The 15,658-nt window shown below is 48.6% G+C and overlaps 2 protein-coding genes across 5 annotated transcripts in view; both read left to right on the top strand.

Annotated features, from left to right (window-relative positions):
* Window positions 1-8,097, top strand: part of hm13 (histocompatibility (minor) 13) — a 12,503-nt gene extending 4,406 nt beyond the window's left edge. For 2 of the 4 annotated variants that reach the window (XM_076740231.1, XM_076740232.1), the window contains 11 exons: window positions 1,847-1,945; window positions 2,400-2,482; window positions 2,567-2,655; window positions 3,041-3,126; window positions 3,232-3,357; window positions 3,543-3,600; window positions 3,705-3,825; window positions 3,949-4,051; window positions 4,155-4,240; window positions 5,053-5,264; window positions 5,767-8,097. In XM_076740231.1, coding sequence (XP_076596346.1) covers window positions 1,847-1,945; window positions 2,400-2,482; window positions 2,567-2,655; window positions 3,041-3,126; window positions 3,232-3,357; window positions 3,543-3,600; window positions 3,705-3,825; window positions 3,949-4,051; window positions 4,155-4,240; window positions 5,053-5,215 — 1,014 coding nt within the window. In that variant the 3' untranslated portion in view covers window positions 5,216-5,264; window positions 5,767-8,097. The remainder of the gene's footprint in view (window positions 1-1,846; window positions 1,946-2,399; window positions 2,483-2,566; window positions 2,656-3,040; window positions 3,127-3,231; window positions 3,358-3,542; window positions 3,601-3,704; window positions 3,826-3,948; window positions 4,052-4,154; window positions 4,241-5,052; window positions 5,265-5,766) is intronic. The other 2 variants (XM_076740233.1, XM_076740235.1) reach the window with 1 other exon arrangement.
* A 778-nt stretch (window positions 8,098-8,875) lies between these two features.
* On the top strand, window positions 8,876-12,985 carry mrgbp (MRG/MORF4L binding protein). The gene is made up of 5 exons (XM_076742112.1): window positions 8,876-9,082; window positions 9,733-9,854; window positions 10,000-10,081; window positions 10,190-10,264; window positions 11,033-12,985. Exons 1-5 carry the CDS (start codon window positions 8,941-8,943, stop codon window positions 11,299-11,301), a joined length of 690 nt encoding a protein of 229 aa, XP_076598227.1. The 5' UTR covers window positions 8,876-8,940; the 3' UTR covers window positions 11,302-12,985.
* The last annotated feature ends 2,673 nt before the right edge of the window (window positions 12,986-15,658 follow it).

The following is a 15,658-nucleotide window of genomic DNA, read 5'->3' as shown; positions in this document are numbered from 1 at the left end:
TGAGGCAGCTCCTCCTTCATCACCATCAGCATGCGCTCCACCCATCACCTCCACCCACAGCACTGACACAGGCGGCGAACACACCTGCACGTCCGCAGACCGCCTCCGATTGGTTAAACTCTGTGTCGGCTGTTTGTGATTTCAGGCGAATCTGTCACTTTGCAAACATCAGAAGTCCCAGCTGGTCTGAAGGAGGGACCTCTTCCTCCCTCCTCCCTCCTCGTCTCCTCTTCCCTTTTCCTCTCCTGTCCCGTCCTGTCCCAGTTTCTGTGTCAGGGGAGTGGATGGAGGAGAATATAGATGGAGGTGACTCTCAGGGACGCCTGTCACTGTGCTGCAGTCGCTCAGTTCAGGTGTGACTGAACACAAACACGTATGTGACATAATGAGGGGTCATACAGCTGAGGCGTGTCCTCATTGGTCGGTGGAGGAGGCTGAACCGTCGCTCCTCTTCCTCGCTGCTGTTGGAGCTCAGGTGTGTCGTGGTCGTAGAGGAGAGTAAGTCTGTCTCCACCTTCAGCCTAAAATATCTCCGCCCTGTGCGTCTCAGACGCTGCTGTGTCCTCATTATCAGACTGACAGCTCCTCTGCGTCCTCCTCCCGTCTTATTGGTCAGTTTACTGATGGTCGGTGGAGCTGAGTGTCCTCTGCTGGACCACGAAGAAAACTGCTTCTGTTGTTGTACACAGTAAAACTTTGACTTCAAACAGCTCGTAACGTGTTTCTAACGTTCAGGAGCAGCAAGTGGAAAAAGCTGTGATTTGATTGGACGTCTCGATTCTTTCTGTGTCCTGACATGTTGGAACGGCTTCGTCAGTTCAGCCATCATCATCATCATCATCACCATCATCATCATCATCACCACGGAGGGTTAGTCTGTGCTGCTTATCCGTGTCGCTCAGGTTGAACGTCTTCGCCTCGCCTGAAGCCTCCGGTTTCATCCGGCAGCAGCGTCCCATCGCGTGCCGTCCATGTTTGATTTACGGTCACATGGTTCGGCGTCGGCGTGCAGACGGTCATGATTCCTCTCATGTGCTCAGTTTTAACACTCAGTTATAACAGTACTGCAGTATTTAAAGGATCAGTCTGTCAGATTACAGCTGTTTTACAGTGCAGTTCGTCTCTTCTGCTCATACAAACTGGCTCCTGCTCACTTCAAAGGTCTTTGGTTCAGTTAAACTGGACTTTGTCCTGTTTTGTCCAGCGTCCTTCTCCTTCTCTGTGTCAACGGTCGTTTCTCAATACCAAGTACGCCAAGTTCGGGCTTACGAACTTGGCAGTTCGGACTTAGCAAGTTCGACCTGAGAGTACAGTCTCTCCAGGACGGGAGGACGCAGGACGGTCATTCTGCAATAGGGACGGCAGCGTACTTGATGACGTCACCATCGCAGCTCGTCTGCCGGTTATCTCCGAAAACTTTGGAGCAAATTTTAAACTACGCGCTATCGTGATGAATCGACCACAGATTTGAAGTTTTAACATCCACTTTCTCACATAAAATAATCTTAAAACCACATTCCGTACTACTAAAACAGTAGTATTTCGAAACTTGTAACTTTACAGTTGTGAGTCCTCTCCTCCGCGATCGTTGCTACGAAATGCATTCTGGGATACGTGGCTGCACCAAGTCCACACAAGTCACCACCCGATGCATCCTCGATAAAATGGGAGGGGCAAGAACACATCCGGGTATTTGACTGTACTTGGTGAGATGCGGACTTTTTAATTGGAACAGTACTTGGGCTCAGACTGATGACGTTTCTCAAGTACACAAGAACACAAGTACAGAGAAGAACGCATATTGAGAAAGGCCTAACGTCTCCCCTGTTTCTCTCTCTCCTCCCAGAATGCATCAGACATGCCGGAGACGATCACCGGTCGAGACGCAGCGAGGTTTCCCATCATCGCCAGCTGTACTCTGTTTGGGCTCTACCTCTTCTTCAAGGTAACTCGGGGTTTCCTCAGCCCTCCTGCAGGGGTAGAAATGTGTACTGATGATATGCAGATGGACGCAGCGCCGCAGACACAATGACGCATTTAAAGGACGTCTGTTCGCGTCCACGTGCTCACGCACAGTGAGCTTTTCCTGGTCAGTCATAGCTAAAACGGATCATTGTCAGACTGTGGACGTTGTTCAGCTGCGTTCAGGTGTGGACATGCTTCAAACACGTCGAGACAGAAACAGAGCGGAAGACACAGCCTCCCACTGCACATTCAGACCAAAACGATCGCTAATGAGCAGCGTTAATCTCTGTGGACATGTGGCCGTACTCAGTGTGTTGAATGTGCCTTCATGATTGAGCACATGAATCATCAGCGGTTATCTGCCATCGCGCTCTGTCCAGCAGACAAAGGCCTCGTCCACACTCACCTGTTGCTGGACATTTGTTTTGTTGCAGGTGTTTTCTCAAGAGTACATCAACCTGCTGCTGTCCGTCTACTTCTTCGGCCTGGGCGTCCTGGCTCTGTCTCACACGATGAGGTAAGACGGTAAACGTCAAGCAGATTAAATCAGTCTAAACGCTCTGATGTTGGAGGTTAACCGTGCGTCCTCTCTGTGTCTCAGTCCTCTGATGTCCAGAGTCTTTCCGGAGTCTTTCCCAAACAAGCAGTACCAGCTGCTCTTCACTCAGGGCTCCGGAGAGTCCAAAGAAGGTGAGACCTGCCGCCCCCCAGGCCGGCGTTTAGTCGTCCTCTTTAGTCTGAGTCCACTGTTTTTAAGAGGCCGGTCCCCCAGATGACAGAACAGCGTGCGTCCTCACAAACCTCTAATGCCGACATGTCCACCATTTGTTATTGGAGGTGAATGAAAGCTGACAGTGTCGAATCATGTTCAGCGTCAGCTTCCGGAAGGAATCCGTCTCTGCTGCTCTGACGATCCACAGAACGTGTGGACAGGTTTCACGTCTTCCTCAGCACAAAGTGTTTTCAGCGTGAGGTCTGTGGGTCGTTCAGAGCAGCCTGGAAACTGTCTCTGCAGAGACACACGTTAAAAAGATTGACCTGAAGTTCAGACCCTCGTCTCTCCGTCTCTCCGCAGAAATAGTCAACTATGAGTTTGACACCAAGAACCTGGTGTGTCTGCTCATCAGCAGCGTGGTGGGAGTCTGGTACCTGCTCAAAAAGGTAACGTACGCTGCAAGGTCTTCTCAACCATGTGACTCTTTCAGTGCTCTGTGATGTCACAGCACTGGATAGCCAATAACCTGTCAGTGTTTTATGACGTCACAGCACTGGATAGCCAATAACCTGTTCGGCCTGGCGTTTGCCCTCAATGGCGTGGAGCTGCTCCACCTGAACAACGTCAGTACCGGCTGCATCCTGCTGGGGGGGCTGTTCGTCTACGACGTCTTCTGGGTGAGTCTTGACATGCGTTCACTTACCGTAGGAACTTTGACAGCTCAGCTTCCTCCTCCTCTGAACTCATTACATGATTATTCACATGTAGGGATTATTTGGTGATGTGTCGTCCAACAGTAATGCAGCAGCACTTGAACGCAGCATCCTCATCTGTCTGTTGTCCTCTTCCTCTCTGTCTCCAGGTGTTTGGGACCAACGTCATGGTGACAGTTGCCAAGTCCTTCGAAGCACCAATCAAATGTAAGAATGAGCTGGTTGTGATGTTTCTGAGGTCACCTGATCGACCGGTCGAGCTGGTCTAATCGAATCCGGCGTTCTTATCTGTGCTGTCCTCTCTCGTCCAGTGGTCTTCCCTCAGGACTTGTTGGAGAAAGGACTTGAAGCCAGTAACTTCGCCATGCTGGGTCTGGGTGACGTCGTCATCCCGGGTATCTTCATCGCCCTGCTGCTGCGCTTCGACGTCAGGTAACGCCTCCTCCTCCTCCTCCTCCTCCTCTCCTGTTCAAGCCTCTTCAGTAGATTTTAGACTTAATTCTCCTCGTGATCGTCAGCTGTCGAGTAAAGTTTTGTTTGTCCGTCTTCCCGCAGCCTGAAGAAGAACAGCAGGACGTATTTCTACTCCAGTTTCCTGGCCTACATCTTCGGACTGGGCCTCACCATCTTCGTCATGCACACCTTCAAACACGCACAGGTATGAGACCAGAGGTCAGAGGTCCAGCGTGATGAAACGCTGGTTATCTTTAGTGAAGTTCGCTAGGCCGCCGTCCTGATCCTGTCCGTCTGTCCGTCCACAGCCCGCCCTGCTCTACCTGGTGCCAGCCTGCATCGGCTTCCCCGTCATCGTAGCGCTGTTCAAAGGAGAGCTCACGGAGATGTTCAGGTGGGTAACCGGGCTTTCCACCGCAGAGAGCTGATAGATGACAGCCTGCATCAGTGCTGAGATCTCACAGCTGGTTGCTCCGTCTGCCGTGTGATTGGACGGCGGAACGAACAGCTGAGGCGTTTGTCAGACCTTTATTTAAAGGAAGGCGCAGAAACACGCTTCCTGTTCCTGAAATGCTCATGAAAGAGAAAACAGCAGGTTAAACACCAGCGCTGCCTTCAGGGTCCTGAAACATCAGCGTTCACCTGAGCGCTCTGTTAAAATGCACTTTTTCAACACGTCCAATCAGAGCTGAGTACAAGGTTGTCGTTTTCGGAGTGCAGACTGTAGTCTTATAATGTGTCTGTCTGTCTGTCTGTCTCGTCTCTTCACCTCTCCTCCTCGTCACTGTGGCGCCTTTGATTGACAGCCTCCTCCTCCTGGCCTCCTCATTTCATTCCCAGCGCCTCGTTCAGTCTCTCCTCGTCTTCCTCTTTTCCTCTCTTCTCCTCCTCTGCTCCATCCCCACCTCCTCTCTTCTTTCTCATCCTCTGTGTCATTGTCACTCCTCCTCTCGCTCCTCCTCCTCCTCCTCCATCCCTCTCGTCTCAGATATTTTGGCAGTAGAGCTCTGTAGTGGTTTTTAACTTTTAAGATAAAAGTTAAGTTTAAGATAAAAACTTACAGCTTTCTCTCTGTCTCTGTCTCTGTCTGTCTCACCTTTTCCTCTCTGGCTCTTCTTCTTTTGTCTGCCACACCTCCCCTTCCCATCCATTCTCTCCTGTCCTCCCCCTCCCTCTGTCTCCTCCCTCCGTCTCCCCCGTGGTTAGCTATGAGTCGTCAGAGGAAGTTCTTCCTGGCTCTCCCAGGCTCACTTCCTTCCCAACCGTCAGCGGCTCGCCCGCCAGCCTGGCTAGCTCCATGGATGCTGTCTCTATGGCGACAGGCTCCTCCCCCCGCCGCCGCCGGCTACCACCCACGCCCCACATGTAGAGGCCCCGCCCCTTTCTCTTTACTCCCCCCTCCTGTCTCAGCTGGGCAGGTAATCAGCCCGTTAACACGACGAGCGCTGTCACGCGTCCATCCCTCCACCCATCTGCTCACCTGTCGCTGTGTCACCTGATAAACGACCACAACCATCGCTCCATCGCTTTGAACTCATCTTTATTATTATGGTTTTCATTTGTTTTAAACTGTAGGATGTGAAACTAAAAACGAGACGAGCTCCTCTTCTTCTTCTTCTTTTATTTAATGACCTCATGACCTTTGTCCTCTGCGGCTGTCATGGCCGCCACCTGCAGGTCGTCCTCAGCAGCGTCCTCGGCTCTGAGGCGGACGCTGAGCCTCCTGGTCGCTGTGTTCTGTTCTGAAGATGCTGACGATTGATTGATGATTATTGGTGATCAATGGAAATAGTCGCGGAGAAGAGGATAAAGTTGATTGATGAGGGATGACGTTACACTGTCAGGATGACGCATTTGCTTCTCTCTCGTCCTGTTTTGTCTCTTCATCCTCCTCCTCCTCCTCTTTCTCCTCCTCTCCAGGTATGAAGAGGCCTCCGCTGAGGAGGAGGGCGCTAAAGAGGAATCAGAATCAGAGAAGAAGGACCAATAGCATCCATCGCTGCCCCTACCTGCCCCCCCCCCCCCCCCCCCCAAACACCTCCTCATCCAGCCTGCTGCCACCACATTTCACTGAAGCCCCTCCCTCTCCCGCCTCTCCAGCTTCCTGTTCGCCGCCGGGGGGAAACGGGGCTCACGTTGCCGGTGGTGGTGTGTTTGATTAAAGGTCGTTTCGTCACACCGGTGCAGACTCGGTGCCTACCATGATTCCTCTGTCTGTCTCTCAGCTGCCTCACACAGGAACACCGGACGTCTGCGGCGCCACATTTTAGCCATTTCCCCCGAAAACATCCTGGTTTAACCGCACGTTCGTGGGTTAAACCCTGTCTAGCAATATGTTTGGGACGCGGCCGCGGCGCCGTCACATCCGACCTTCTTGTGTGTCGGCGGCTCGCTGGCTCAGATAGACCAGGACAACGTTAAAACAAGCTTTTCTCTCTGAGCTCTTTGTCTTTAAAGCCTCCGTCATCGAAGTCATCCCAGGTACATGTTGACACCTGTGAATCGTGCAGGTGTGGCTCTTTGTCTCTGGCTTTAATCACTTCCTGGTTTATTTGGCGCCGGGCCGCTGCTCGCTCTGCCTTCTGCTTTCTCACATCGGCGTTTTCTGTTGGTTCAGTTTCGTTTTCATTTTTCTTGTGAAAGGCCAGAATTTCAAGATAGAAAGACAGCGACAAGTTTTGAAGTGTTTATTCGTCAGAGCCGGGCTGTGTTTACAGCTGCTCGTCCACATGATGGCTGTGAGGGTGCATCAGCTGCTCGCCAGCAAGTACATCTCACTGTTACACCTGAAAGGCGGCACAGGTGTGAGCGTTCAGCAGCGTGCACTCTTCACGGACAGGTAAAGGTCAAAGCTGACCACAGCTGTGCTTCTAAACCAAAGGGACCAAAAGTTTTCCCCGAGCTCAGCTCCTTCCTGTTCGCTCTGCGTCTTCAGTGCACCTGATGATGCAGGCAGACAGGACAGGTGAGCGTTTACCTGCCTGGTTAAGTCCTCCGTGCACCAGTTTTCACTCTTAAAGTTCTGGCCTGTGAGAGGAGAGGAATAAAGGGAGGAGGAGGCAGACTGAACCTCCTCTGCTGAGTATTTCCAGTCCTCCCGGTGCTCACTCTCACATCTTATTGGTGGAAGGGCTGTGAGGGGAGGGGCCATGTGGCCTCTCCATCCAATAAGCTGTGAGAGTGAGTCAAGACGGGATTTTAGGGTTTTTTCCCTCAAGCGTTCTCAGACTGATCAGATCTGGCTTCGAACCAGCTCAAATCTGTTGGAACAGACGGTTTCACGTTCGTCCTCAGCGGTCGACAGAAAAGTTTGTCAACCAGCGTAAAACGTTTTCCAGGTTCTGGATTCGCTGCTTTTCTCTCTGCTGAATCAGTTTGTGCTTTGGACTGTTGGTCAGACTAAACAAGACAAGACAAGATACTGAGTTCTAAGATGAGAAATTGTCAGAATTTATGGCCCAAAGTCAGAATTGTGGCTTTAACGGGCTCATCCAGAATTTACTGTCACACGTCCATAAAGTCAGGTGACTAACAAGAGACCAATTAAAGCTGAAGCTGCAGAAGCTTCACTTCTTTTCCCATAATGCAACTTGGCACAGGCTGAGTTGGTGTCGAAAACAAGACCAACTGATCTCGATATGTAAAACTGGTGAAGTGGCCCTTTAAAGTTGGCTTCTTTAAGGGTCAGAAAGTCAGAATTTCAAAATAAAAGTTTTGAACGTCGTTGGAAACGTTTATGTTTATCAGAAGAATTTTTCTGAGATTGAAACATTCTCACCTTTTCCTTCAAACCTTCACGATCTAGAGCTCAGGATTTTTACTGCTTGCAGTATTATTAACATAAACGTATTGATGGCAGCCAGAACATTTCACTGAGCAGGGCAGGTTTTCAAAGTCTCACAGATTGACGTGAACGAACACATCAGTCAGTTTCTGGACGCTTGAGAAAAACCCGCTCCGACTGGACGTACTCAGCCTCGCATTGTTATTCAATGTTATTGGTGTTGACGCTTTATTAAGAGATGCACAGTTTTGTATTTTGATGTAAAAAAGTTCGAAGTATATGGTCATATTCAGCTCAGTGAAGTTCAGTAGCCCCTCATCATTTTAAATATAATGTACCTGAAATGTTTTTCGTTTTTCTTTCTCTCTGGTTGCATTTGTGCAGGAGGTCGTTTTACGGCCCAAACTGTATCTATTTTATTTGCAATAAAGTTTTTGGTGTTTTGATCACCGTATAGAGACGCATAAGTCTGACTCGGTCTGCTTCTTTGGTGCACAGACAGTGTTTCCATCTTCATTCTCAGCAGCAGTTTGAGGATATTTATGCATATTTAATATTTCATTGTTGTTGATGAGTCACTGCTGAGTAACTCCGTGTCTAACAGGGACACGTCCACACCTACGAACTGGAAGCTTGCAAGTAAAAGACAGTAATCTCAATCTTATGCAGCGGAATAAGTGAAATATTTCCCCTTTACTGAATAGTTAATGTTGAAAATAAACCACCACTGACATTGCATCATTGCATCTGCATTTACAGGTATTTCTAAATATTCTCTGTACAGAAAAAGTTTCCAGTAAAATATCCATTCAAATAACAGATTTCAAGAGTTACATAAAGATTGAATTTATGATTTGAAGCAATATGAAAGATCCAAACATGACAGGACCTGCCTGATGTTATCACATGACAGCCAGATTATGTATCGCTGTCTTATTTATCATTTGTTTGTTTATCCAATAAGCAGAATGAAGTTTTCAGGTAGATTTAAGTGCTGCTGACTGCTGATGTGAGGCTTTTATTCTGAAAAGAAGACCAAAGTGATATTGATTTATTGATTGATGAAATATAATGATGATTTGTTTCTTTGCTTGTTTTTCAATTATTTAATCATTTAGCAGTTCTGGGATAAAATCAAGTTTAGATTCAGATTTCTGAGCTGACACATTTATTCTGAAAAATAAAACCCGGAAGTGCAATCACAGTTCCGGCTGCCGCTGGCGGAACCGGAACAAACAGACTCGAAACGGAGCTTCATGGCAGGTCTCTCTGTTAGCTTCTTCCAGCCTGTTTTAGCCTTTTAGTTGAAAATGGGGGAAGCAGATGTGACGCTGAATCAGACCGATGAGAAGCCTCCGGACTCGGCGTTGGTCCCCGGGGAGGACTCGGTGGTCTGGAGCCACGAGGTGGAGGTCTGTCTGTTTCACGCGATGATCGGACACAAACCCGTCGGTAAGACGCAGCTAACCTTGTTAGCCTGTTAGCTTGTGGAGCTAACAGGCTGCTCAGTTCCACCAGTTTAACCCAGTGCGTCCCAAACTGGGGGCCATGGAAAGTGTCCCTGAAGGGTCCGTGTAAATAATGAAAACTGGTTTGAGTCCTCTGTTAATTCTGAGTCCAGAGTTTAGTTTTAGCCTAAGCAGATCAGAGACAGATGGAGCTGAAACTGCGTCTGTATGGGACGTGAGGTGGTTTTTACTTCCTCAGGTTCAGGTGTGTGATGTAGATTCAGGTTCAGGTGTGTGATGTAGATTCAGGTTCAGGTGTGTGATGTAGATTCAGGTTCAGGTGTGTGATGTAGATTCAGGTTCAGGTGTGTGATGTAGATTCAGGTTCTGTCTGTCTCTTTGTGGCCACATGAACCACTTTGTATCTGGTGATGCTGAATAAAGAAACATTATTATTGTTATTGTTGTGCTGTGTGCAGGTAGTGTGTAGGTGGGACAGAGACACAGTGTAACTCTGTCTGTCTCTGTCTGTCTGTCTCTGTCTGTGTCTGTCTGTGTCTGTCTCTGTCTGTGTCTGTCTGTGTCTGTCTGTCTGTGTCTGTCTGTCTCTGTCTGTGTCTGTCTGTCTGTGTCTGTCTGTCTCTGTCTCTGCAGGAGTGAACCGTCACTTCCATATGATCTGTATCAGGGATAAGTTCAGTCAGAACATCGGCCGGCAGGTGTCCTCCTCCGTCATCTGGGATCATCTGGGAACAATGTACGACATGCAGGCTCTGGTGAGGACGCACACACACACACACACACACACACACACACACACACACATACAAACGCTCACGTTTCATTTCTGAAACCTTTTATTTGACTGAGGTGTGTGTGTGTGTGTGTGTGTGTGTGTGTGTGTGTGTGTGTGTGACGCAGCACGAGTCGGAGATCTTGCCGTTTCCAAACACAGAGAAGAGTTTCTCTCTGCCTGATGACATCATCCAGGAGGTCAAAGAAGGTGAGGACGTGGACGTGATCTTCCTCTCTGCGCTGACTTTAACATGTTCCACCAATGATGGCTGACGTTAGTGTGTGTGTGTGTGTGTGTGTGTGTGTGTGTGTGTAGGGAAGCTGGGCTCAGAGGAGGAGACCAAAGAGGAGTTCAGGATGGAGAGAGAGCCTCCAGCTACACATGAAGAAGGTACTCGTCTCAGTCTGTTAGACGGAGCTGAAAGGTCAAAGTGTTTGATTCCAGCAGGTCTTTATTATCTGTCTGTCTCTGTCCGTCTGTCTCTGTGTGTCTGTCCGTCTGTCTCTGTGTGTCTGTCTGTCTGTCTCTGTGTGTCTGTCTGTCGCTGTGTGTCTGTCTCTGTCCGTCTGTGTGTCTGTCTCTGTCCGTCTGTCTCTGTGTGTCTGTCTGTCTCTGTGTATCTGTGTGTCTGTCTCTGTGTGTCTGTCTGTCTGTCTCTGTGTGTCTGTCGCTGTGTGTCTGTCTCTGTCCGTCTGTGTGTCTGTCTCTGTCCGTCTGTCTCTGTGTATCTGTGTGTCTGTCTCTGTGTGTCTGTCTGTCTGTCTGTCTCTGTGTATCTGTGTGTCTGTCGCTGTGTGTCTGTCTCTGTCCGTCTGTCTCTGTGTGTCTGTCTGTCTGTCTCTGTGTCTGTGTGTCTGTCTCTGTCCGTCTGTCTCTGTCCGTCTGTCTCTGTCTGTCTGTCTCTGTGTCTGTGTGTCTGTCTCTGTCCGTCTGTCTCTGTGTGTCTGTCTCTGTGTGTCTGTCGCTGTGTGTCTGTCTCTGTGTGTCTGTCTGTCTGTCTCTGTGTATCTGTGTGTCTGTCGCTGTGTGTCTGTCTCTGTGTGTCTGTCTGTCTGTCTCTGTGTATCTGTGTGTCTGTCGCTGTGTGTCTGTCTCTGTCTGTCTGTCCGTCTGTGTGTCTGTGTGTCTGTCGCTGTGTGTCTGTCTCTGTCTCTCCAGGAAGTAACTCATCGGTGAAGATGTCGGAGCGAACAAGCAGCGGTCGCGACAAGGAGAGAGAGCGAGACAAGGAGAAGGGAGGGAGCGAAGGAGGCCCAGCAGCGGCAGCAGCAGCAGCAGGAGGAGGAGGAGGAGGAGGAGGAGGAGGAGGGGGAGGAGGAGGGGGAGGGAAGGAGGCCGAGAAGAGGAAGAGGAGTCGAGCGGCAGAGAAACTGATGTCGTCTTCTAACCCGGCGAGTCCGGGAGGAGCCAAGAGGAGGCGCACCTGAGAGACGGACAGAGAGAGAGAGAGAGCTAGTGAGTGTGGAGGAGAGAGAGAGAGAGAGAGAGAGAGAGAGAGAGAGACAGAGAGAGAGAGCTGCAGTGAAAATGAAAAGAAGAGAAGAAGAAGAAGAGGCTGCCGTCGCAGGAATCAAACCTGCGAGCTTTGTGTCACATGACCATCTGACTGCAAACAGGAAGGAGGTGGAGGAGGTGCTTCATGTTCTGTTCCTTCATCTCAGCGCCGTCTTAATCATGTGATCACAGCAGGAGGCAGTGACACGTCCGAAGGCATCACCACTGCTGCAGCCGCAGTGTTTCCAGGTCATGTGACCATGATGTCACCTGACCTCACTGTCAGCAAAATGTCCTCCATCCTTTGTGTTTTTAGTTCGATGTTTAGAGGCGGCGTCACGCTCGCTGATCGTCAGACTCCCGACGCTCGGTTCAAACAGTGGATCCAATTCCACGCAGCAGAGACATCAGCTCTTATTTCCACTTTCTCGTCAAAACTCGGTGCCTACATTACCCACAATGCAACTGGAACGCCAACAGTCTGCTCAGATGCCGGGTGTGTTGTGCTAGCAGCAGCTAATGTAGCCTGTAGCAGCTGCAGACGTCCGGGCCGCTCGCGTCTTTCTGACTCCGCCCACAGGTTTGTTCCAGTCTTCGGCCGACTCAAGTGACATCACTCGAGGCTGTTTGTCAGACGTCGCAGAGCTCCCTCTGAGACGCTTCACACACTGAAAACACTGAGCTGTAACTGAGCGTCTCCTTTAAGAGCGTCAGACCTCCTCTGCCCCGGGTTTCGTCTCTCAGGCTGCATACAGGCTACTTTGCGGCCGCGTTCCAAATCTCACGCTTGTCTTCCTGCGTTCCGTCCTGCAGCTGTCCTCACTAAGTACATCCTGTTGCGTGCAGCGCGCAAACGATTGGGATGTTTTACTTCATCGTAACATCGTGCCTTGAACTTTGACCCCGTTGCTCCTGCAGCCGTCACAGTTTGTACAAGTAAAAGTTTGCGATTTGGAACAGAAGCCAGACGGATCAGGACACGCTGGTGTTTTGGACGTACTGTGTACTGGGACGTACTGTGTACTGGGACATACTCGGTGCTCTCCTGGCGTGTTGAGGTGATGCAGCCTGAGAGGTGGAGGCGCCGTCTGTCTCCTCCTGCACGTGAAATGAATCATTCAGTCTTTTTCTTGACGGCTGATCAGGAGCCTCCGCTCAGCTCGCCAGGCGTCACCTGAAGCATCGCCAGCGGTCAAAGGTGCTTTTCGTTCCGTTTGGGCTGTAACGTGTCGCGTGAACGTGGAGCAGAAGGTCGACTGACGGAGAGGAAAACTCCTCCAATCACAGACGTTTTCTTTGTATCCTGACTGTTCACTATAATGCAATAAACCTCAGCGTCATAGTTTTCCTCTGAAGTCGTCGTTTTAACATTTTTAAGCTTTTCATGTCAGTAACTTTTGTCTGTAGCTTTTCGTTTTATTTTCCACAGTCACACCGTGTCTCAGTAGGTTGGAGTATTTCATGTACTGCGTGCAGGGTGTGGGTTGCAGTACTTCATGTACTGCGTGCAGGGTGTGGGTTGCAGTACTTCATGTACTGCGTGCAGTACTCCAGCTTCAGTCCGCACCGTCAGACTTTTCCTCAGACCATGAAAATAAAATGCTCTCTTTCATTTTTCACCCTTGTGTTTATTTATTGATGTGTGAGGCCGATCAGCTGTTTGTGTCATTAAAGATGAACTCAGATCAGTTCACGTCTCCTCCTCTTACTCTTCAACAGGCAGCTGGAAACTAGCTAAGTACTTTCACTCAAGTACTGTGTGTAAGTACAGTTTTGAGGTACTTTCTGCTTTTTGATTGTCAGGATTTCAAGTTTTGATTGTTCACACATTAATGGATCAATAAATGTAATATAACCATGTTAGAGGTTCGTCTACACGGTGAAAACTTTCATATTTGATGCTTTAGTTGTTTTAATATGAATATTTCTGAACTGTTTTTGCTGTTTTCATCAGTAAAAAGTAAAAGATTTGACAGCCTCTGAGAACAGGACATATCAGGAATCCAAGGAGGCAAAATAATCTTTGAAAGGTTTAAAACACAGAGGAGTAAAAAAACAGGAGAACAGGTGAAGTAAAACCAGGAGCTGCAGCGGCTGAGTAGAAGTTTTCCGAGGTTAAATTACTGAACTGATCTTTATTCGAGCTGCTCATCACCTCAGATCAGTCGTGTTCATAGTGCAGAACGAAACCCTGAACGTCAGACGACCGTGAACGCATCCTTCAGTTTAAGATGAAGATGAAGATTCATTAACCGCTGACGTCGCTTCACGTGACGCCGCCGTCAACCTGCTCCTTTACTGAGAGCGCGGAGCTTAACTTCCCATCAACCCTCTGAGCCTTCGTTCACGGCGCTGTTAAAGCTGCAGGGCGTCCGCGTGGCCACAGGGAGGCGCTGTCCTCCTGCTGCAGACCTGAGGCTGCTCCGTCTGTCAACATCAGCACCAGAAGACCATCTTTCAGAAGAATAACCAGAGATTTTATCAGTAAATTCAAAGCGTTTTGACTTTCGCTCAAAGTTTGACTGTTTTCAGGAAGCGAAGCTGCAGCGACCGAGTCTGAAGAAAGATTCACAAAATAAGAAAGAGAAAATCCCAGAGATGAATAACGTGAGCGTGAAGTGAGACGTTTGAGTCGATCTGTACGAGTCTGCCAGGCAAAGGTCATCTGAAGGTCACAGCCTACGAACAAACACTTATTACAGCGTGAAGCTGCAGGCGTTCGTCTCTCATCTGCTCGTCCGTCTTCGTCTCTTTGCTTTTCATTCTCCTGTAACAGAAAACGATTTCTGCCTCCAGTCGTCTGTGAGCTTCCTGTTGTTTCCTCTCATGATGTTTGTCTGCTCAGGAACGAGCCAAACGAAGCGTCAGCTGCTCGTTCAGATGGTTTTTCATGAGGAGAATCAGACCAGCAGAGAAAACGTTAATGAAGGAATCCACAGAAAGGAATACGAGAGTTTGGAGACCTTTGATGAGTCCATGTTCATGTTAGTTTGATCTGACGTTTATTTCACCATGTGGGTTTTATGAATATAAAAAGCTCTCCTCAGCTTTGCTTGTAACATCTGATTTATTGATAAAAATACTGTGATTATTCCAGATGTGTGAGGTGAGACGTTCTGTGTAAACTCAGCCTCCATGTTGGAATGATGGTCAGAAGGAGAAATGATGGTGCTGTGACAGAAATGACAAACCTGATCCTTTTTTTAAAACAGCATGTGGTGTGAATCCACTGCAGAGACAGATTGATCATTTAAGATCACACATAATCACTGTTTTCTGATTCTGATCGATTCATCTATCAGTTGTTTTCTCAGCTGATAAAATAAGTTCCAGAGAGCCAAAAAGCTTCCGTTTCTTTACAGATAATCAGCAGATGTCCTCACGCTGACTCCTGCTGCTGCTCTCCGTCTTTTCCAGCTGTCATTAAATCTCTGAGAAGTGGTGAAACAGCGCCCCCCTGACTCTACATGCTGGTAAACGACACTGCGTATGTGGTGAAAGGAGGACATTACACCCTGAGAGCAGACGCCAGGTGAGGACAATCACCTGAGATTAGAGACAGCGATGGACACGTGGCTGTCAAACTGTCTGTGGACTTTAATGCAGAAGACACTGAAGTTCACCCTCAAAACAAATAAACGTTTGCAACTTTATTTAAACTGAACAACCGGCAGAGTTAGCCACTGTTAGCTCGTAGGCTAGTTTTCCAGTTTTGATGCGAGATTAACTCGCAGGTAGAGAGACGAGTTCTGTCAACAACAACAACAACGACGACGACGACAACAATGACAACAACAGCAGCAGCAGCAGCAGTGTTCACGGTTCACCTCCATCAAACACAGAAACAGCTTCAGCATCTAATAAGGTGAGTCAAACACAGCCTGTCTGTCTGTCTGTTTGTTTGTTTACCTGTGTCTCTGCAGTCTGTCTGTGTGTCCTGATGGTGAAATGTCCCTCTGCTGCTGCTGTAGTTTAGTTGATGGAGGCTGTCTTCTTGTCTGTCTGACACTCGGTGGTGGATGAAGTATTCAGAGACTGTACTGCAGTAAAAGTACTGAAACCATCGTTACTGTGACTCGTGTATTCATGTCAAAGCAGGAATCGATCGATTGGTTTGTGTGAAAGAGAAATCACTTAAAGGGAAAGCAACAAATCTTAACGTTTAACTAAAACCATGAAATTTATTTATTTATTTATTTTAATGAAAAATGACTGAAACGGTTTGCAAGAGCCAATAAATCTTCTGTCAGTCCACCAACTGATCAATAGACTAATCACTTCAGCTACTTT

This window comes from Chaetodon auriga, chromosome 10, assembly GCF_051107435.1.
Source record: "Chaetodon auriga isolate fChaAug3 chromosome 10, fChaAug3.hap1, whole genome shotgun sequence".
NCBI lineage: Eukaryota > Metazoa > Chordata > Actinopteri > Chaetodontiformes > Chaetodontidae > Chaetodon > Chaetodon auriga.
Note: the sequence above shows the minus strand (reverse complement) of the source record. Positions and strands in the feature narration are given on the sequence as shown.